At 40.0% G+C, this 24,008-nt stretch overlaps 1 protein-coding gene and 1 long non-coding RNA gene across 2 annotated transcripts; both read right to left on the bottom strand.

The window, feature by feature from the left end:
* Positions 1 to 2,138: 2,138 nt before the first annotated feature.
* Positions 2,139 to 6,654, bottom strand: LOC110498164. The gene is made up of 5 exons (XM_021574774.2): positions 6,505 to 6,654; positions 5,956 to 6,249; positions 5,594 to 5,848; positions 3,182 to 3,342; positions 2,139 to 3,085 (listed from the first exon to the last, which is right to left on the bottom strand). The coding sequence occupies exons 1-5, from the start codon at positions 6,551 to 6,553 to the stop codon at positions 2,915 to 2,917; spliced, it is 930 nt and encodes a 309-aa protein (XP_021430449.2). The 5' UTR covers positions 6,554 to 6,654; the 3' UTR covers positions 2,139 to 2,914.
* A 13,348-nt stretch (positions 6,655 to 20,002) lies between these two features.
* On the bottom strand, positions 20,003 to 23,647 carry LOC110498163. Its single transcript, XR_002469781.2, has 3 exons — positions 22,013 to 23,647; positions 21,574 to 21,660; positions 20,003 to 20,907 (listed from the first exon to the last, which is right to left on the bottom strand). It is a non-coding gene; the product is annotated as an uncharacterized LOC110498163 (long non-coding RNA).
* Between the last annotated feature and the right edge of the window lie 361 nt (positions 23,648 to 24,008).

Below are 24,008 nucleotides of genomic sequence, written 5' to 3'. Positions count from 1 at the left end.
CCAGTGAGAAGAACTAACAGACGGGTACTACATGTCAAGATACATTTTCAGTTTGTCAAAACATTTTATGATACATATTGCTTTTTTGTATTTCCACTTTTACTGATCATTTCAAAATAATGGTTCAATTCTATCTGTAACAATGTGAAGAGGGGTTTGTTCTCCACCCACTTCATTTCATGGATAAAGAAACTTCCATGAAATGGAATATGAAAATGTATATATACACAGTGCCTTGCGAAAGTATTCGGCCCCCTTGAACTTTGCGACCTTTTGCCACATTTCAGGCTTCAAACATAAAGATATAAAACTGTATTTTTGTGTGAAGAATCAACAACAAGTGGGACACAATCATGAAGTGGAACGACATTTATTGGATATTTCAAACTTTTTTAACAAATCAAAAACTGATAAATTGGTCGGGCAAAATTATTCAGCCCCCTTAAGTTAATACTTTGTAGCGCCACCTTTTGCTGCGATTACAGCTGTAAGTCGCTTGGGGTATGTCTCTATCAGTTTTGCACATCGAGAGACTGACATTTTTTCCCATTCCTCCTTGCAAAACAGCTCGAGCTCAGTGAGGTTGGATGGAGAGCATTTGTGAACAGCAGAAAGCAGGCCCAAACCATGATGCTGCCACCACCATGTTTGACAGTGGGGATGGTGTGTTCAGCTGTGTTGCTTTTACGCCAAACATAACGTTTTGCATTGTTGCCAATAAGTTCCATTTTGGTTTTATCTGACCAGAGCACCTTCTTTCACATGTTTGTTTTGTCTCCCAGGTGGCTTGTGGCAAACTTTAAACTACACTTTTTATGGATATCTTTAAGAAATGGCTTTCTTCTTGCCACTCTTCCATAAAGGCCAGATTTGTGCAATATACGACTGATTGTTGTCCTATGGACAGAGTCTCCCACCTCAGCTGTAGATCTCTGCAGTTCATCCAGAGTGATCATGGGCCTCTTGGCTGCATCTTTGATCAGTCTTCTCCTTATATGAGCTGAAAGTTTAGAGGGACGGCCAGGTCTTGGTAGTGGTCTGATACTCCTTCCATTTCAATATTATCGCTTGCACAGTGCTCCTTGGGATGTTTAAAGCTTGGGAAATCTTTTTGTATCCAAATCCGGCTTTAAACTTCTTCACAACAGTATCTCGGACCTGCCTTGTGTGTTCCTTGTTCTTCATGATGCTCTCTGCGCTTTTAACGGACCTCTGAGACTATCACAGTGCAGGTGCATTTATACGGAGACTTGATTACACACAGGTGGATTGTATTTATCATCATTAGTCATTTAGGTCAACATTGGATCATTCAGAGATCCTCACTGAACTTCTGGAGAGAGTTTGCTGCACTGAAAGTAAAGGGGCTGAATAATTTTGCACTCCCAATTTTTCAGTTTTTGATTTGTTAAAAAAGTTTGAAATATCCAATAAATGTCGTTCCACTTCATGATTGTGTCCCACTTGTTGTTGATTCTTCACAAAAAAATACACTTTTATATCTTTATGTTTGAAGCCTGAAATGTGGCAAAAGGTCGCAAAGTTCAAGGGGGCCGAATACTTTCGCAAGGCACTGTAGTTATAGAATTAACCAATAGATGGAGAAAAACATCAATTGCATTGTATGAAATATGTTTGTGTGTGTTCAAGTTTGTGTAAACTATTGTAAAGTATGAGTAGTAAGAAATGACATATATTTCTATGTATATTTTGTAAATGTTATGTAGCTACAAGTACATTGAAAGTGATCAAGTCATTTAGCTTTTCCTCTAGGCACAGCTGCTAGGCACTATTCATTTATTGGACTCTTGGCACGTTCTGGCCATTATTTCCTTTGTTTTGTCTTTATTTAGTATGGTCAGGGCGTGAGTTGGGGTGGGCAGTCTGTGTGTTTTTCTATGTTGTGGTTTTGAGTTCAGCCTAGTATGGTTCTCAATCAGAGGCAGGTGTCGTTAGTTGTCTCTGATTGAGAACCATACTTAGGTAGCCTGGGTTTCACTTTTGAGTGGTTTGTTTCCGTGTGAGTGTTTGTGGCCACACGGTACCGTTTCGGTTTCGTTCATGTTCACGTTTATTGTTTTGTATTTCATAGTGTTCCGTTTGTCTTAAAATAAACGTTATGGACACTTACCACGCTGCGCATTGGTCCTCCGATCCTTCTCGCTGCTCCTCCTCAGAAGAGGAGGAAGAATGCCGTTACAACTCTCCTGTATTTTACAGAAAGTATTTTAATGTTTTTCAATGACAGAGACACATATAAAATGAAGGGGAGACCGAGAGAAGGAGGTACAGAGTAGGTCCGGTAGGTGCCAGGACTCGTACCAACACAGGCAGGGAAAATCTACATAAACCAAGGCAGCAGCCTTAACCACAAGGTCAAGTTCAGAAACCGGTACTATTTTTAATTAGACAGGATGTGGAGCAATTCCACAAGGCATTGTATTGACTGTGTAATATTGAATTTGAACAGTGATGGTTCAATTAATCATTTATTTCAGTTCATTGATTCAATTCATCATTTATTCATTTTTGGGGGTAAAAACAAGAACTTAAGTTTGACATTCACCATTCCAAAAACACAAATGTGACATTCAGCATTCCAAAAACACAACCGAAGTGTGATATTCAATATTCCAAAACACTAGTTGCGTTAAACTGAGACATAGCGATATGACGTTGCCACGACCAGCAGAATGAACCACAGAATTTGTAGATAAGCGCAGAGCAAGACATTGTACTCGCAGAGTATATGTTCATGTGTAGGGTGTGCTTCACATCAAAACATGCAGAGTTTAGCCTCATGCTTCAATGCTCTTAGTTGTTGTGGAAGTTGACCCGACACGGCTCTCCCTTTAAGCAAATATACACTGCAGATAATACTAATTTAAATGTGTTCAATATTTGTCCCGTGGTATTACAGTCTTATCATACAAAATGCTGGTCTGGGTGTAGTCCATTCAGTGTTGCTGTCCTGGTTTCTGCACATTTCTGTAAAGTGTTTTTTTACCTCAGGAGGGCCCAGTGGTTCTGGCCTCACCTCTGCTGAAACATTCACTGTGGTGTCAGCGACTTCAACGATGACTTCCTAAAGATGAGACATTACAATAACATCAAATCTTCATTCAACAAAGCTTACAAAGTAAAACAATAAAATGAAAAAAAGCCATTTCACAGGAAGTACCTGAGTTGAGTCATCTTCTTTTGAGGATATCCATCTGCTGATCTTGTTAATGGCCATTATGGTGACAGCCAATCCAACACAGACAATCACTGATCGAACAATATTGGCCGCAATGGTCCTGACTGATAATGCTGAAGCTTTGGCTTCCTTCTCACCAATACCTGAGATCAGTGGTGGAAAAAGTCCCAATTGTCACACATTAATAAAAGTAAAGATACCTTAATAGAAAATGACTAAAGTAAAAGTGAAAGTCACCCAGAAAAATACTACTTGTGTTGAAGTTTAAAAGTGTTTGTTTTTAAATATACTTAAGTATCATAGTAAATGTAATTGCTAAAATATACTTATTAAGTATCAAAAGTAAAAGTACTATCAACATTTTAAGCAAACCAGCCAGGGGTACACTCCAACACTCAGACATAAACGAAGCATGTGTGTTTAGTGAGTCCACCAGATCAGAGGCAGTAAGGATGATCAGGGATGTTCTCTGTTTAGTGAGTCCACCAGATCAGAGGCAGTAAGGATGATCAGGGATGTTCTCTTCATAAGTGTGTGAATGGACCATTTTCCTGTCCTGCTCTGCGTTCAAAATGTAACGAGTAGTTTTGGGTGTCAGGAAAATGTATGGAGTAAATAGTATATTATGTTTTTTAGGACTGTAGTGAAGTAAAAGTAAAAATGATCAAACATATAAATAGTAAAGTATAGTACAGATACCCCCCAAAAAGCTACTTAAGTAGTACTTTAAAGTATTTGTACTTAAGTACTTTACACCACTGCCTGGGACACACAATCTGGGTTACCTTCTCAGAGTCAAAAAGACAAGACATCACCAATACAATACTACACCAATATATTTGGTCTAATGTGATTATCATTGTTTAAAATAATCAAAATTACTCTACGGCAAAAAAAAAATGTAACCTTTATTTTACTAGTCAAGTCAGTTTTTAATTTTCGCCTAAAATGACATACCCAAATCGAACTGCCTGTCGCTCAGGACCTGAAGCAGGGATATATGCATATTCTTGATAACATTTGAAAGGAAACACTTTGAAGTTTGTGGAAATGTGAAACTAATGTAGGAGAATATAACACATTAGATCTGGTAAAAGATAATACAATTTAAAAAAATACGCATTTTATATTTTATTTTTTGTTCCTTCTTTGAAATGCAAGAGAGGCTGTTATATCACTTAGGAGTCTAGTTGCAGTTGTGATGTTGGCCACTAGATGGCAGCAGTGTATGTGCAATGAACCATTGCATTACTGTTCAAAGTGTTGTATCAAATCTGCCCAAATGTACCCAATTGGTCAATTGTTACATTTTCAAGTACGTAACTATGGAAAACATACAACAAATATATGGTAATAAAAAATATACGTTTACACACTCCCAGGAATGTCATAAATGAAGGATAATTAGTTTCCCTACAGACACTAACCTTCACACATCTAGATGGGCGGGTTCAAACTGTAGAGATTCAAACTGTAGAACCCAGTTCCTACATTTGATTATAAAAATGTATCAAACAAAACTATGGTACATTTTTATCTCTGGCAACCTCAGGATGACAAATCAGAGCAAGATTACTGAATGTAAGTACATTATTTACCTTCAGAGGTGAATATATCAAAACAGTTGCCGTGATAAAAGTGTTTTGTTGTTGTGCACTCTCCTCAAACAATAGCCTGGTATGTAGCTACTGTAAATGAACAGTGCAGTTAAATTAACAATAATTTAACCTTTCTGCCCATATAAGACATGTCTATGTCCTGGGATGTCCTCACGTTAGCTCAAGTGTCCAGCGGGGACACACCGATACCATAGAGGTTAAGAACAAATTCTTATTTACAATGACGGCCTAACCCCCGGCCAAACCCGGACGATGCTGGGCCAATAGTGCGTCACCCTATGGGACTCCCAATCACGGCCGGATGTGATACACATGTATCATATCGTTCAAACAAAAGTCCTTGCAGCCAAGATTACAATAAATAATTCCAAGTAGATGTTTGTGGTTCTAATTCCAAAAAATATATCCACAGGGAAAAGTGCACAAAGGATATCAGAGTTATATGCTTAGAATTTTCATTTATTTAGTGCCAGTTTATCAACACCCAACGTTTTGACTAGGATTTTTTGTTGTTGTTGAAATTAGTAATTAAGTTATTCATCAAAAAAAGACCTAGTCAAAACATTGGGTGTTTATGACCTGGCTCTAAAATAAATAAAAATATTAAGCATATAACTTTGACATCCTGTGGATATATTTTTACAATGTGTGATATCGCATCATTTAGTATTAAACAATGACAGAGGTATTACAGAATGACTGTACAATATCAACATGAGGTTCAGCTTCTAACCTCACGGGTAGATCCTTAAATGAACGCTAGAATGGTACTTACAGTCCTTCATGGGTTGATAGATGGTCTGTGTGCTGACGTAGTTGCTGCTGGAGCATTGGATAGTCCCGTTCCCATTGGAGATGATGATGTTGACCTCAGACAGAGACATTAACTGTTGTGACAGTGTACACTGTCCCCAGCCACAGACAGACAACATCCAGCCATCTTTAACAGAACAGTTCACTGTGACGTCACAGAGTCCCACATTTGTGTTGAAGAGAGATGTGACATCCAAGACTGGTTTGGGAACATGATCTATAAGAACCAATGGAGTTGGGAAAGAGATACCTACATTCATGAGTGGTCTAGAGACCACAGTTGTATTAAAGAAACAAAAAGAAAACTACCAGGACAAAACTCACCCATCACCTTTAGTCTGTATGTGGTAGTTGAATATGTCCAGTCTCTCTGGTTAATTGCACTTATTATGTACATTCTACTGTCTGTGTTCAACAGATTCTTTATACACAGAGAATGGTTCACAGAGTTATAATCCACCTTTTCCTTGTATTTAGGAGAGATCTCTTCATCATCAACTATTATATCACTGCCCGTCTTCCATTTAAGTCCCTTGAGAATCTCAGGTTCTGCAACAGCCAGACATATTGAATCCCCCTTCAACCCATACTGGTCCACTGAAGTTTCCACTCTGTTTCCTGAAGAGAAAGGAACAGGTTCACATTTAAACCAAACTTTCAACATGTTTTAAAGTACTGTATCTCATCTATGGTTTGTGTTCAGATCACACATGTTCAAAGTATCTCATCTATGCCAATCTATGGCTTGTGTTACAGAAGGATGAATAATTAGGCATACAACAGGATCCCCAGTAGCTACATCCAAGTCCAAGAGGTATACCTCCTTTAACTCTAGAATTCATTACATGTCAAACTTGTGAAGAGTTTAGATACCTGTGATGATTTCCAGCCAACAGATGTGTAGCAGAAACAGAGTTTTCATTTCTAAATATTGATGGATTAAGTTTGACTTCCTGTCTGTCGAAACGATGAGACCGTGTGGTGGTAAACTACAAGTAGTATGCCTTTCAGGAAGTAAATGGGTGCTCTCTCAGTCAAAGTAGGACATAGACCGTGGCTTACTAAACTCCCCTTTCCACTCAAAGTATTTTCTATAGAAGAGCTTGTGGTTTATCAGAAACAAGGTGGTTTGGAGGTTTGGTGGAAGGAAGTCCTTAGTGATGTGTTATCTGCAGATACACTGTACTGAGCATTGTTCAATATGTTAACATCTGAAATAGTGTAGTTAGTTAGAATTATGTTGAATAATTAAATGTATTTATCAATCTGACTCCATTATTCTGTGACTAAATGTAATAAGGCCCTATGTGTCTCTGCCGGAACATCATAGACACATTCTGTCATCTAATTATCACATTCTGTCATCTAATTATCACATTCTGTCATCTAATTATCACATTCTGTCATCTAATTAACACATTCTGTAATCTAATTATCACATTCTGTCATCTAACTAGCACATCCTGTCATCTAATTAACACATTATGTCATCTAATTATCACATTCTGTCATCTAATTATCACATTCTGTAATCTAATTATCACATTCTGTCATCTAACTAGCACATCCTGTCATCTAATTAACACATTCTGTAATCTAATTATCACATTCTGTCATCTAATTATCACATTCTGTCATCTAATTATCACATCCTGTCATCTAATTAACACATCCTGTCATCTAATTAACACATTCTGTCATCTAATTATCACATTCTGTCATCTAATTAACACATTCTGTCATCTAATTAACACATTCTGTCATCTAATTAACACATTCTGTCATCTAATTATCACATTCTGTCATCTAATTAACACATTCTGTCATCTAATTAACACATTCTGTCATCTGATTATCACATTCTGTCATCTAATTATCACATTCTGTCATCTGATTATCACATTCTGTCATCTAATTAACACATTCTGTCATCTAATTAACACATTCTGTCATCTAATTATCACATTCTGTCATCTAATTAACACATTCTGTCATCTAATTAACACATTCTGTCATCTAATTATCACATTCGTACATTTCAGTTTGAAGACAGGAGAGGAGAAGCGGCCAGCTCAACAGACGGATTCGACCCAGTCACTCTACTAGGGAATTCCATTCCACATACAACACAGCAACGCATGTCAAACTGTTCATCTCTTCATGACCTATTGATATAATCCATGCATGACAATGAAAAACTCCTACAATTACATTCACAATGTCAGGTCCAGTTTGAATCACTTTCAACCTTGAGGGCAGGGAGAAATTGGAGTCGTCTCACTGTGAGGGGTGGAGTCTCCGCCAATGTAATAATGGGAGCGTGAAAGTTTGTATGAATGAGCTGTTTGGCAGCTTTGGAAAGCACTATGCCCATGTTCCCATAGAAACTGTTTCACCATTAATATCAGATATGTACGGTCCTGGTTACCTCTCTCTCTCTCCCTCGTTCTTCCGTTCATACATTATCCCAGAAACCCTAGACCCACTCCAATTTGCATACCGCCCTAACAGATCCACAGATGATGCAATCTCTATTGCACTCTACACTGCCCTTTCCCACCAGAACAGAATAAACACCTACGTGAGAATGCTATTCATTGACTACAGCTCAGCGTTCAACACCATAGTGCCCTTCAAAGCTCATCACTAAACTAAGGACCCTGGGACTAAACACCTCCCTCTGCAACTGGATTCTGGACTTCCTGACGGGCTGCCCCCAGGTGGTAAGGGTAGGTAACAACACATCCGCCATGCTGATCCTCAACATGGGGCCCCTCAGGGGTGCATGCTCAGGCCCCTCCTGTACTCCCTGTTCATTCATTACTGCACGGCCAGGCACGACTCCAACACCATCATTAACTCTTCCGGTGAAACTGGAGGGCACGCAATTAAAGTAAATAATCATAAAAATTATGGATATTAAACATTTATGTGCATACAAGTGTCTTATATCAGTTGAAAGCGTAAATTCTTGTTAATCTAACTGCACTGTCTAATTTACAGTAGCCATTACAGCGAAAGCATGCCATGTGATTGTATGAGGACGGCGCCCCACATCAAAAAAAAATTCCACCGGCACAGGTTTCATAAATTCACAAATAGCGATTAAATATTCACTTAATTTAAAAACATTTCCTCTGATTTGTCTTCCAAAGGGTCCCAGCTATAACATGTAGTGTCGTTTTGTTAGATAAAATCCTTCTTTATATCCCAAAAAGTCTGTTAGATGGCACCATTGATTTGAGTAATCCACTTGTTCAACATGCAGAAAAAGCTATCCAAAAATCTAACGCTTGTTAAAACAAGTCAAAATAAGTTTCTATTGACTCCTCAGATACCCTAAAATGTAATTAAACTATAATATTTCATACAGAAAGAAGTATGTTCAATAGCAAATCGATATTAGCAGGTGCGTCTTGTCTTCATCGCGCTCACATACACGAATTTCCAATAGTGTGTCCTAGTACTAAAACTCATTATTCTTACTCGTTTTGGAAGAAACAAGCCTGAGACCTTGAACATAGAGTGCTGACACCCTGTGGAAGCCATAGGTATTGCATATTGGGAGCTAGATTTGATTATTTACCTATACTTTCCATTGTAAGAGCATGGGCTCTCAAAAAAAAAGAATCAGGTTGGTTTTTCTTTGGATTTTCTCCTACCATATTTATTGTGTTATAGTCTCATACATGATTTTAACATTTCTACAAACGTCAAAGTGTTTTCTTTCCAATGGTACCAATGATATGCATATCCTGGCTTCAGGGCCTGAGCAACAGGCAGTTTACTTTAGGCATGTCAGTCAGGCGGAAATTGAGAAAAAAGGCCCCTAGTCTGAAAAAGTTTGCCGATGACACAACAGTGTCAGCCTGATCAGCCTGATCACCGACAACAACGAGACAGCCTATAGGGAGGGAGGAGGTCAGAGAGGCCGTGTGGTGCCAGGACAACAAGCTCTCCCTCAACGTGATCAAGACAAAGGAAATACAGGAAAAGACTACAGGAAAATTCTCATTGATAGGGCTGTAGTGGAGCAAGTTGAGAGCTTCAAGTTCCTTGATGTTCACATCACCAACATGGTCCAAGCCATGTCAGTTGTGAAGAGGGCACGACAAAACGTATTCCCCCTCAGGAGACTGAAAAGATTTGGCATGGGTCCTCAGATCCTCAACCGCTACCCCCACATTGACTCTGTACCGATACCCCCTAGCCTCCACATTGACTCTGTACCGGTACCCCCCGGTAGCCTCCACATTGACTCTGTACCGGTACCCAATTGTTTAGTAGCAACTCCCGTACGGGCTCGGGAGAGAGGAAGGTTGAAAGTCATTACCCAACCAAGCCGCACGGCTTCTTAACACAGCGTGCATCCAACCCGGAAGCCAGTGTCGGCACCAATGTGTCGGAAGAAACACCGTGCACCTGGCAACCTTGCACACCCAGCCCGCCACAGGAGTCGCTGGTGCGCAATGAGACAAGGATATCCCTACCGGCCAAGCCCTCCCTAACCCGGACGACGCTAGGCCAATTGCCCCACAGACCTCCCGGTCGCGGCCGGTTACGACAGAGCCTGGGCACTGTCGAGGTCAGGGCTTTGTGATGGCCACTCCAATACCTTGACTTTGTTGTCCTTAAGCCATTTTGCCACAACTTGTCCTTAAGCCAGTTTGCCACAAGCAAGTATGGTTGGGTCATTGTCCATTTGGAAGACCCATTTGCGACCAATGTTTTAACTTCCTGACTGATGTCTTGAGATGTTGCTTCAATATGTCCACATCATTTTTCTTCCTCATGATACCATATATTTTGTGAGGTGCACCTGTCCCTCTTGCAGCAATGCACCCCCACAACATGATGCTGCCACCCCCGTGCTTCACGTTTGGGATGTTGTTCTTTGGCTTGCAAGCCTCACCTTTTTTCCTCCAAACATAACGATGGTCGTTATGGCCATTATGGCCGGTTCTATTTTTGTTTCATCAGACCAGAGGACATTTTTACTAAATGTACGATCTTTGTCTCCATGTGCAGTTGCAAACCGTAGTCTGGCTTTTTAATTGCGGTTTTGGAGCAGTGGCTTCCTCCTTGCTGAGCCACCTTACAGGTTATGGTGATATAAGACTCATTTTACTGTGGATATAGAAACTTTTGTACCCGTTTCCTCCAGCTTCTTCACAAGGTCATTTGCTGTTGTTCTGGATTGATTTGCACTTTTCACACAAAAGGACGTTCATCTCTAGGAGGCAGAACGCGTCTCCTTCCTGAGCGGTATGACGGCTGCGTGGTCCCATGGTGTTTATACTTGTGTACTATTGTTTGTACATATGAACATGGTACCTTCAGGCGTTGGACCAGACTTGTGGAGGTCTGATTTCTTTTCCCATGATGTTAAGCAAAGAGGAACTGAGTTTGAAGATAGGCCTTGAAATACATCCACAGGTACACCTCCAATTGACTCAAATGATGATCAGAAGCTTCTAAAGCCGTGACATCATTTTCTGGAATTCTCCAAGCTGTTTAAAGGCACAGTCAACGTAGTGTATGTAAACTTCTGACCCTCTGGAATTGTGATGCAGTGAATTATAAGTGAAATAATCTGTCTGTAAACTATTGTTGGACAAATGACTTGTGTCATGCACAAAGTAGATGTCCTAACCGACTTGCCAAAACTATAGTTTGTTAACAAGAAATGTGTGGAGTGGTTGAAAAACAAGTTTTAATGACTCCAACCTAAGTGTATGTAAACTTCCGACTTCAACTGTACATTAATGACTGTCAGTGAAATGCTAAATGTGATCTCATTAGGAATCAGGGCAGAACCTTCAGTGGACCAGTATGGGTTGAAGGGGGATTCAATATGTCTGGTTGTTCCAGAACCTCCTGAGATGATCAAAGGACTTCAATGGAGGAAGGACAATGATGTAATATTTGGAGACAAAGAGATCTCTCCTAAATACAAGGAGAAGGTGGACTATAACAATGATAACCATTCTCTGTGTATTAAGAATCTAATGGAAACTGACAGTGGAATTTACATGGTAAACTACAGGAAACATTGGAAACAATCAACTACTACATATAGACTGTTAGTGGAGGGTGAGTTTTCTAAGGCTTCAGTTCTGGTAATGTGCTGTATTCCAGTGGATTCAATGTAGCGTTGCAGCTTCAGCCTTCAACATGTAGTATGATTGATACATTTGTCATTGGGTCCATTTCAACAGTCAGTCACCTTTCCTTATCGCCTCTCCTTAATTTACACTGATGAAGATGCATCAGGATTTAGAGTTGCATTATGGGTGAATGCAATATGGTGGACACCTTAAAAATCTCCAGATCAGTAATTTATATAGGCCTAATATTTATCTTTCTCAACTCTTATTTGGTTCTTAAAACTGTCTCTTATAGATCATGTTCCCAAACCAGTCATGGATGTCACACCCCTCCACTTTAATTCACGTGTGGGATTCTGTGACGTCACAGTGAACTGTTCAGTTAAAGATGGCTAGATGTTGTCTGTCTGTGACAGCGGTCAGTGTACACTGTCACAACAGTCTCCGTCACTAACCGGTGGTAAGATGACCATCTCCGTATTGACTGGAAGGATCCAATGCACCAGCAGCAATCACGTCAGCACACAGACCATCTCTCAACCCATGGAGGACTGTAAGTACCATTTAGCCTCCACCTTCACTGTGTACCTCTATCACTGTTTACTAACCTACTAATAATATCATGTGAATTCAAGTTTAATTTATTGGTATGAATAATACATCTGAACAGTTTTTATTAGAAATTCAGTTGTAATTCCTCTCCAGCCTTCACATGGTAATAATTCTGCTTATGTTAAACTATCGGTCTATGATGATTATTTGACCGAATCTATTGTCATTTAAGTAATTCTACAAGGATGAATCCGTCTGTTCTCTGTGTGTGACCTCAGGTAGTGGTGAGACGGATGGACAAGCTTCAGTAATTCTACAAGGATGAATCCGTCTGTTCTCTGTGTGTGACCTCAGGTAGTGGTGAGACGGATGGACAAGCTTCAGTAATTCTACAAGGATGAATCCGTCTGTTCTCTGTGTGTGACCTCAGGTAGTGGTGAGACGGATGGACAAGCTTCAGTAATTCCAGACGTCATTATGGGTACTGTTATTGGTAGATTACGCTTAGTTGGTGGGTTAGCTGTGTTTTGTGGGGTTTCGACACATCAAATATGTCAGAAGACTGGCAACTCCTAAATAACATTCACTATAAAAGGTACTTTCTCTTTCATTCATTTATAAATACATTATAACTGCAAAAAAAAATGAATTGAAATGTTATTGTAATATTTCATGTTTTATCTCTAAGCAGATCATTGTCAAAGTAATTACAACTCCAGAACCATATTGTCCACCTGAGACACTTCCTGTCTTTGTAACTGAGAGGAAACCAGCAGATCTCAGTTGAAACAGGAAGTGCATCGCCAGGTCTAAGGAACGCAGAAAAGGACTTCCTCTGAGGTCACATCATACAGTCATTGGGTTACATTGCACAGAAACTTTGGAACATTTCACTATGGCCATGTGAACATGGATCTGAATTGGACAGGTATTAGCAGTATCCCACTGGGCAAAGACTGGTGAATCAATGTCGTTTCCACGTCATTTCAACCCCAAAAATGCACTGTGATAACATTGAAAACAGATTGGATTTGAGAAAAGTAATCGACGTAAAGGGAATTTCATACTTTTTCACCCAACTTTTAACCGAAATTCAATGACATGGTGAAATGTTCTGTTGATTTCACGTCGAAGTCATGACAACTCAACCAAATGTAAATCAAAACAAGACGTTGAACTGAAGTCTGTGCCCAGTGGGATGTTATCAGCTTGCTAGATTGAATTTCCACCATATTCAATAGTACACAAGGGGGTTGGGGCATGGAGTTCATTTGGGATTGGGCATCTCGCCAAAATGCAAGAATTTCCTTCTAAATGGAAGTGGAACGGTAGCTTACATGTAGGCCGCTTCTACTCCCATGACAGACTGTTTAACACTGTGCCTTACGTCTTACAGCTACTGCAAGATCCCTCGCCCATCACTGTCATGTTGCATACCTGAAAACCTGAAAACTTGAAAACCTAAATATTTGCTTCTGTCATGTTTATACCTGTATAGATGAAAGTAACTGTTTTATATTTTTAAAAACTGAAGCCTGGCTTCATAAAACTGAAATATAGTTTATAGAAAAGATAACACTTGAACAAATCATAAGGTTTCAACTTTGATTGTGTTGTTGTGTTGTATTGTTGTTGTTGTTGTTGTTGTGTTGTATTGTTGTGTTGTATTGTTGTTGTTCTTCTGTTGTTGCTGTTGTTGAATTGTATTTTGTTATGTTGTGTTGTTTTGTATTTTGTTGTGTTGTTGGGTTGAAATGTGTTATTGTTGTATTGTTTTGTTGTTGTTTTGTATTTTGTTGTGTTGTATTGTGTTAAATTTGTCTTGTATTGTGATGGTGTTGTGTTGTTGTATTGTATTGTGTTATATTGGTCTTGTATTGTGTTGTTGTTGTATTGTTGTGTTGTTGTGTTTTGTATGATCAATGGCTGTTTCCTCTTGGCCAGGGTTCCCTTGAAAAAAAGAGTCTTATCTCAATGGGAGTCACCTGAATAAATACTTGAAAATACTAATGTTATTGACAACTGCCTTCTGTTTGTTTAGCCTACTTAAAACAACGCTGTAATCACGTCAAGTAGGCTTGTGCTTCTAGGCCTACTGCAATGGTGCAGTTTGTTATTAGGCTTAATTGATTCACTTGAAATAAATAGCAGTTGAATTACCAGAAATCAAATACCTTTTATCAGTCCAGACAATCGAAACATCAGCTGTGTAGTTTTGAGGAGAACACACCCAGGATTCCATGAGATCATGTCAAATCTAGATAATTATTAGGGTTAAAGTTCAGATACTGAACCAAAAACTCAACACTAGGCCAAACATTAACCCTCCCCAGGTATCACACTGACTGATGCAATACATTCTTTTCTACTGAATTTCTCTCAGTGAAAATAGATCATTCACTTGGCAATAAAGCCATTCCAATTAATTTACTGTCTATTTCTTTTAATTTATTTGACTATTATTCATGTATTTCTTTATTCTGCATACGGTAGCTTTGACTTCTCCATTTGTGGGGTAAAATTTTAGAAGCAATTTGTTTTACACTCAATTCCTGAAAAAGATTGAATGTGGCTGTTAGTGCAGCTTTTGTAAATAAAGAGGAAGGGTGACTTTGTTACCCAAATCTAGTTCCCCTCTACTGCGTGTACTGTGGTGCTCCTGGTCCTCAGACCTCTTCTTGCTAGTATAACAACAATACAATGAATGTCAATATATAATTTTGTGGATCCTTAAATTTGTTAAATTTTTTGCATATCCCTACTTCCCCTGAGACACTCTCAGAGAGTTGGGTCATGGCTAGGGTAATGACAGAATCATCTATCATTTCTAATTACCAGGTCTGTCTTGAGGACAAAATATTTTAAGCGTAATTACACGAAGAAGAACAACAACAAAGAAGAAGAAGAATAAGAAAATCCACAAATCCCAGACTTCAGCTTTAGTTCAACAATGTCCTGAAAAAAAGGAACAACTTACTCTATTAAAAGGAAACTTGACAGACATCTATTTTATTGTCTTTGGCAAACGCAGGAGTTACAGACGACCAACTCTAGTGCATACCAGAAGTGTGCTTACAGAATCATTCCAGGCAGGGCATACGAGATATGAAGATGCCCTGACTTCAATCACTGCCCTCACTCCAGGACTGCAGAAATCACTGAAGTTGGAGACTTAGATTTCCCTCACTAACTTTAAACATCAGCTATCTGAGCAGCTTACCGATCGCTGCTGCTGTACACAGCCCATCTGTAAATAGCCCATCCAATATACCTACCTCATCCCCATATTGTTGTTATTTACTTTTTCTCTCTCTTTTGCACACCAGTATTTCTACTTGCACATCATTATCTGCACATCTATCATTCCAAATGTTAATTTGCTAAATGTTGATTACTTCGCTACTATGGCCTATTTATGGCCATACCTCCTCACGCCATTTGCATACACTATATATATATATATATTTCTATTGTGTTATTGACTGTACGTTTGTTTATGTGTAACTCTGTGTTGTTGTTTTTGGCGCACTGCTTTGCTTTATCTTGGCCAGGTCACAGTTGTAAATGAGAACTTGTTCTCAACTGGCCTACCTGGTTAAATAAAGGTTAAATAAAAAAAATAAAAATAAATAGATCCTGGACTTTGGGCTTGGACTTTGTAGTCTCCCTGTTTAAATCCCGCTTCAGAGACGGGTTACCTGCCTGTCTACTCCACAGGCCAGGACTGAGTAAGGCCTGTTTCCTCTCTCTACACAGCCTGACCCACCTCCTGGACAAACTAGTGGCGCCTCCTGGTGTTCTAGTCTCCTCAAGTGACAATAAAATACTCTAGATGGCATATAGTCCTTTTCCTCATGCTGCAGAATGTACCTGTCTCTGGCCTGCAGCGATAACAGGATGGGATTCTTTTTAGGCAAGTTAGATACCTGAGGCAGCTGGAATCGTGGTCAGTCCACCTCAACATGGTATAGACTCTATTCTGAGTTGGAAGTCTTGTATGTCAGTCCAGACAAGATGCACTCTGATGCACTGAACAAGTTCACTGAAAAATGTGACAAAGCTGCCACCCAGTGGTTCTCTCTGATACTACCTCTAACCCAGTGGATACAACTGTAACGTCTAACCCAGTGGATACTACTGTAACATCTAACCCAGTGGATACTACTGTAACAGCTAACCCAGTGGATACTACTGTAACCTCTAACCCAGTGGATACTACTGTAACCTCTAACCCAGTGGATACTACTGTAACCTCTAACCCAGTGGATAATACTGTAACCTCTAACCTAGTGGATACTACTGTAACATCTAACCCAGTGGATACTACTGTAACCTCTAACCCAGTGGATACTACTGTAACGTCTAACCCAGTGGATACTACTGTAACCTCTAACCCAGTGGATACTACTGTAACCTCTAACCCAGTGGATACTACTGTAACCTCTAACCCAGTGGATAATACTGTAACCTCTAACCTAGTGGATACTACTGTAACATCTAACCCAGTGGATACTACTGTAACCTCTAACCCAGTGGATACAACTGTAACGTCTAACCCAGTGGATACTACTGTAACATCTAACCCAGTGGATACTACTGTAACAGCTAACCCAGTGGATACTACTGTAACCTCTAACCCAGTGGATACTACTGTGACCTCTAACCCAGTGGATACTACTGTAACATCTAACCCAGTGGATACTACTGTAACCTCTAACCCAGTGGATACTACTGTAACCTCTAACCCAGTGGATACTACTGTAACCTCTAACCCAGTGGATAATACTGTAACCTCTAACCTAGTGGATACTACTGTAACATCTAACCCAGTGGATACTACTGTAACCTCTAACCCAGTGGATACTACTGTAACCTCTAACCCAGTGGATACTACTGTAACCAACCCAGTGGATACTACTGTAACAGCTAACCCAGTGGATACTACTGTAACCTCTAACCCAGTGGATACTACTGTAACCTCTAACCCAGTGGATACTACTGTAACCTCTAACCCAGTGGATACTACTGTAACAGCTAACCCTGTGGATACTACTGTAACCTCTAACCCAGTGGATACTACTGTAACCTCTAACCCAGTGGATACTACTGTAACCTCTAACCCAGTGGATACTACTGTAACCTCTAACCCAGTGGATACTACTGTAACCTCTAACCCAGTGGATACTACTGTAACCTCTAAGCCAGTGGATACCACTGTAACAGCTAACCCAGTGGATACTACTGTAACCTCTAACCCAGTGGATACTACTGTAACAGCTAACCCAGTGGTTACAAACTCCAATTCCTGGAGGGCTGTGTGTCTGCTGATTTTTGTTATTTCCTTTAAATTTGTGTCCAATAAAGACCAAGACAACCAGGTGAGGGGAGCTCCTAACTAATCAATGACCCTTAAGTGATCAATAAGTACAAGGTGGGAGCGAGAACTCCCAGAAATACTGCCCTCTAGGAATTGAGTTTGGGACCTCTGCACAAACCTTTGGGTGGTTCCTGCTAGATATAGCAAGACATATCCATCCCTTGTTCCCTTATTATTAAAAACTAAATCACCAATTTGAAATGTACTTAAATCAATGTACTCTACTAAAATAGTCTTGCAATAACATGCATTGTGCATGGTCTTTGAAAAGTGCAGTAATGTGACGTCAACCACTAGGTGTCAGTACCTATTCACAACTGAAGTCAACTACTTTAAGAGGGGCCCAGTGCTTTCAGATCAGTGGTCCATTTTATTTCTTTCTTTTTTTCATCAGTTCAATTGTACACTTTTGCCGCAAAATGAAAATGGTAGAAATATCTTTTTTATGATATTATGTATTTACCATTATTTTGTTTAATAATGACATAACTGCCAAATAATGGTGGGTTGGTTACTTCCCTACCTCTAGGTATAAAGAGGTTCAAAGGTCAAGAAGGAGTTCATTTGCTGCCTGGAACTTATTTTGACAGGTCCTCTCTCAGGTTCTATAGCATCCGAACAAAATTAGGTCAACACCCGCTAACTGTCAAAATCCAGAAAAATAACGTTAAATTCTACAACCACCTAATAGGAAGTGATTCCCAAACCTTCCAGAACAAAGCCATCATCTACAGAGAGATGAACCTGGAGAAGAGTCTCCTTAGCAAGCTGGTCCTGGGGCTCCGTTCACAAACACAAATCCCACAGAGCCACAGGACAACAACACAATTAGACCCAACCAAATCATGAGAAAACAAAAAGATCATTAGATAATTACTGGACACATTGGAAAGAATTTATAAAAAACTGTGCAAACTAGAATGCTATTTGGCAAGTCAGTTAAGAACAAATTCTTATTTACAATGACGGCCTAGGAACAGTGGGTTAACTGCCTTGTTCAGGGGCAGAATGACAGATCTTTACCTTGTCAGCTAAGGGATTCAATCTAGCAACCTTTCAGTTCCTGGCCCAATACTCTAACAACTAGGCTCCCTGCCGCCACTGTCTCAACAGAAGACAGGCTATGTGCACACTGCCCACAAAATGAGGTGGAAACTGAGCTGCACTTTCTAACCTCCTGCCCAATGTATGACCATATTAGAGAGACACATTTCCCTCAGATTACACAGATCCAAAGAATTCGAAAACAAACCCAATTTTGATAAACTCCCATATCTACTGGGTGAAATACCACAGTGTGCCATCACATCAGTAATATTTGTGACCTGTTGCCACAAGAAAAGGGCAACCAGTGAAGAACAAACACCATCGTAAATACAACCCTTATTTATGTTTCTTTATTTTCCCTTTTTTTAAACTTTAAATATTTGCACATTGTTACAACAGTATATATAGACATAATATGTTTGGCTTTTTGCAACTTCTGTGAGTGTAATGTTTCCTGTGAAAATGTTTTGTTTATTATCTAGATCACTTGCTTTGGCAATGTTAACATGTGTTCCCATGCCAATAAAGTCCCTTGAACTGAAAACCACTAGGTGGCAGCATTGTCTATTCTTTGGGGGAACAAGTTCGGTGCATCAGAGTGCATGGTGTCTGGACTGGATCTATGTCATGTTTCCGTACCATACTGTATAGATTGCTAGATTGCCTACCTAGAAGTAATAATTTACCTATATCACAAATAAAAAAACATGGGATATATTAGTCTCCAGAAATGCCAAGCATTTAAGATCTGACATCGAGATTCATTGTGACAAAGCTATTGACTGTGACGGGATGGGTGAAGATGATTAAGCTACAAACACAGCTATAGGCAGTCTAACCTGTTGTGCTAAGTTGGGCTGATTAGATATAATAAGAGTATATTATATCATACATGTAGTGCAATTTGTAACTAGGTGTCAACTCCTCTGAAAAGCATCATTATTACCACATAGATTGCTGCTTATGTTACAGCTCATGGAAAAAAACTGAAGAGAGATACAGGAAACACCCGTCATTTGATTTCCAACCACAAGACCTCAACCTTCTATTGAATACAGGTACATCCTGTCATATCAAGGTATGTAATTCAATCATAAGAGATCTTCAAGCCAATCACCCACCATACTTAGCTATATAAATATTAATGCATCCTGACCGTCACCCTATTCCCTATATCGAGCACTACTGTGGCCACATGTAGAGCACTATAAAGGGAATAAGGTGCCATTTGGGATGCACAATCCTTAAAGTTAAACTAACAAAGAAAGAAAAGCTTCAGTACTTCGCAGAACGTTCACGACATTTCTTCATTTTATTACATAAGAACGTACATACAACCCAGACTTTGATTTTTAAAAAAGAAAAAAAAGTTTATAAAACTCAGCAATTATTTGACATTGTCCGTAGAAATAAACAATCCCTACAAACATTTACAATCAACTCTATTACAGAGTTGTGATTATATCCAAGGACCCCCGCACAAGACCAAACTCATTTAACCCATCTCTTTCAGAGTTCACAGTGACCAAATTAGATCTTTACACAATTTGACCAAGTTCTGAAAACCTTCAAATTATAAGATAACAGAGGATATGAAGAGAGAATTAAGTGATAGAGTTTTAGGACTGGCTAGGAGAGGAGGGAAGGGAGGAAGGATTGGGGGGGGGGTTGTAACAAAATATTGGAAGGTCAATCCAAAAGGTTTGGTTTGGAATGTAACACAAAAAGATAAATCAACAAAGCTTGATGTATCGATACATTCAGAGGGATACAAAACCACAACTGAGAGGAACAAGTAGAGAGAGAGAGAGACAGGGAGAGGGACAGAAACAGAGTCAATTCAAATATTTTTCTGCTTTGGTGTGTGTTGTTTATGTCACTTCTGCTGACAAGAGAACAGAAAACAAGAGGGTGATCCATCCATCCATCTGAGAACTAAAGAGTCCTCTTCTCTCCCACTCTAAATACCTGTCCCAGACCTTCTTTCTTGCCCTCTTGTCCTCTTGCCCAGATCTGAGAACTAAAGAGTCCTCTTCTCTCCCACTCTAAATACCTGTCCCAGACCTTCTTTCTGGCCCTCTTACCCAGATCTGAGAACTAAAGAGTCCTCTTCTCTCCCACTCTAAATACCTATCCCAGACCTTCTTTCTGGCCCTCTTGCCCAGAGTGAATTGGAGATGTGTTTCTCTGCACCTGCACACAGAGAGAAAGGGAAGAAAAAGTTAAGTCGGGACAGCCAGTGCTCTCTCTCACACTCCCGCCCTCCGCCTTAGAGGTGGAGCAGACTGGAGCCTAGTGTGGAACTTTCACTAACCCCAGGCTGATAGCAATGAATCCACCACACATTCATCAACCCCAGGCTGATAGCAATGAATCCACCACACATTCACCCACCCCAGGCTGATAGCAATGAATCCACCACACATTCACCCACCCCAGGCTGATAGCAATGAATCCACCACACATTCACCAACCCCAGGCTGATAGCAATGAATCCACCACACATTCACCCACCCCAGGCTGATAGCAATGAATCCACCACACATTCACTGGCTTGGCTAATTGGCAACCATGGTGAGTGGGAGATAAGAGAGGAAAGGGGACTAGACTATTCCCCTGCATATCAATGTCCCCTTCATTTCCAGTAACAGTGCCTGACATTGCTATTTATTGCTATGAATCATCTTAGAAAGTAAGGCTACATCATTTTTTTTAGAGGTATGCAGTTTGTTGACAGAGTTTCATTGAAGCAGTTCATTGCCATTGCCAGCCACGTCACAGCAAGTCGGGAATTATATTGGATACATGTAATGCAATAGTAATAACACAAGCATAGATGACTATAGATTGGCTACATACCATTTATGGACGTTATAGGCCTATTCCTCCTCTTTAACGGCACAACCGTCCATCTTCTTGGGAGAAATTGCGTGCAAGGTCTGCATTCTTCATGGGGGGAAGGAGGGGGGGGGAGATAAATATTATAGCCGCTAACAGCGAAATTATGAGCCTCACTGACAGCAAGACATAAACAAGGACACGTGCAGTAGATGTACTTATGGTTACATGTATTGCAACGACATAGCCGAGGCCTGCACTGATATTTGGTTATATTTTGATCGTGCATCATGTAACAGCAAATATAAATGCTTTCCAACATCACATTGTTCATATGTTTACACGGCAAAAATAAAACCTACGTTTTCCTTTACATGCGCGTCAATTTGATACAACGGAAACTATGAGACAATGCAATAAATCCTACATAACGGGGGCGCGAGCGAGTAACCATCCTCACCTTTAGTGACAGCACCAAATCAGGCGTGGTTGTCGCTGAAGACTCGTCTTCCAACGCGATTTGTAGGTCGAATATGTAGTCGATAACGTGTTGCAGAATTTCCACTTGGCTGACGGACTTGTTCTGTGGGATGCTCGGTACCAGCTCCTTCAGTTTGGAGTAGCAGTCATTCATATCGCACAGCGCGCCCACGGATTCCTCCATAGATGGCTTATTCCGGGTGATGGAGAGACTCTGATCCGAAATGCAGCGGACAGCTTCGTAGCAGCTTCTGACAGATCTCATAGGACTGATGGCTTTCATGTTTTTAAAGTAGCCTACAATTAGTTAATCAATGTGAAATAAAGTGAGACGCTAAGGCAACAACCAGCTACAGTACTTCGGTGTGGGTGTGAGGATGGCTTTATACACCCTTGTTAGTCAGTCGCCGCCCATTCTCACAAATAAATACACCCTCGTGCTCTGATTAGCCACTGTAGAGACTTCCTGGTTGTTCTGAGAAGCTCGGGGTTTATGATTGGCTGTTCAAACGTCACCTACCGGGGCGAGGTAGGGGTGGGGGCAGATGGAATGAGAAATTCAAGCAATGATGCTAGTCAATCCTATGGGCAATTACCCACCTCATTTCAGATATTAGGCTACAATCAAGAAAACATAATTTTGGTGAGCACTGAATACATAAACTATCCAACAAGAAACATTCAACTTGGTTAATAGACGTAAATATGTCTGTTTTGCTCACTGACATAGACTCTCTGGATCTTCTTCCTTTATCAAATTGAAGCCACACGTTACCGTTACGGGTTTCACGCCAACGTGTTCCTCTCATGACGTTGCAGACATTCTGGCGTCAGGAATCATTTTTCTACCTCTTTTGGCATCACATGATTTTAAGACTTGTCAAGCGGCAGGCAGGCAGACAGACAGAGAAGATAAGCTTGAAAATCCTGTAATTATAAGCCTTATAAAAAGTAATGGTTTTCACATTTCTTCACCCAAAAGATGTAGGCTAGGAGGATAGGGATACAACAGTCATTTTCATTAGCAATAGATTCAAGAAGCCTAGATAAGTTATCCAAACAGTTGAATGCCATACATGAGTTCTTGAAAGTGCAAACTCCCTTCATTGTGAATAACAGTTTTGAACTTGTTATTATTAGCTAATCATATTATTATCATAAGAAATAAGAAACTCTGTTGTATATGCCTAGCTGGACTTTGTCTATACCACTATCAATTCATCTTATTTTTTCTTTTTAATGTCAAATAAAATAAAGATAAAAAAAAAAACGAAATCCAAACAAATATGAAATCTGCAGTTAACCATGACAGAGGAGAACAACATTCGGTTATGTTATTGTGAATACAATTCGGGATGAACCCTAACTCAAAATAAGTTGCATATTCTTCTCTTTCTTTTTAACTCCTGCATTTTTTTTTTGTCAAACCGTGTCCCCTCTGTTCCTATTTGGTCTTATTTTCCTTTTTCTCACAATCGTGTTTTGTGGAGGAATGTACCCTCGCCCAGCTGTGTGTCCTATTCCACCCCAGCTGTGTTGATCTAACGCGCCCGTCCCAGACAGCCTGGCGCCAGTCTCCCGACGTCATCCATTCACCCGCTCCAACGCGCCGCTCTGGCAAAAGGCCCACCCTGACCAGAACTTCCTCACCGAGATATTTTACTGGGCCCGTCACTCAAAGTCCTGGGTCTGCCCACTTCTCTCTGTTGCTGCAGCCCACTGAGCTTTGTTCCGACCTCCAATGCATGAGAATAAAAATATGCTGACTCTTTAAAAATAACCAATTTGGTTCCTCTCCTCTGAAGGCGCAACCATATCTTTGTTAATGTCAATACTAGCATTAGATAACACTGGGGCCATTGGGTTGGTTTACACATCATCTGATTTAAGAGGGAGTAAATATTTGTCATCAATTGGGAAAACCAAGGATGTAGTAATCCTTCACTTAAAAGACACAAACATATAAAAAATAAGAT

The sequence above is a fragment of the Oncorhynchus mykiss genome, chromosome 19 (genome assembly GCF_013265735.2).
Source record: "Oncorhynchus mykiss isolate Arlee chromosome 19, USDA_OmykA_1.1, whole genome shotgun sequence".
Taxonomy (NCBI): domain Eukaryota; kingdom Metazoa; phylum Chordata; class Actinopteri; order Salmoniformes; family Salmonidae; genus Oncorhynchus; species Oncorhynchus mykiss.
This window is presented reverse-complemented; position numbering and strand designations above follow the sequence as displayed.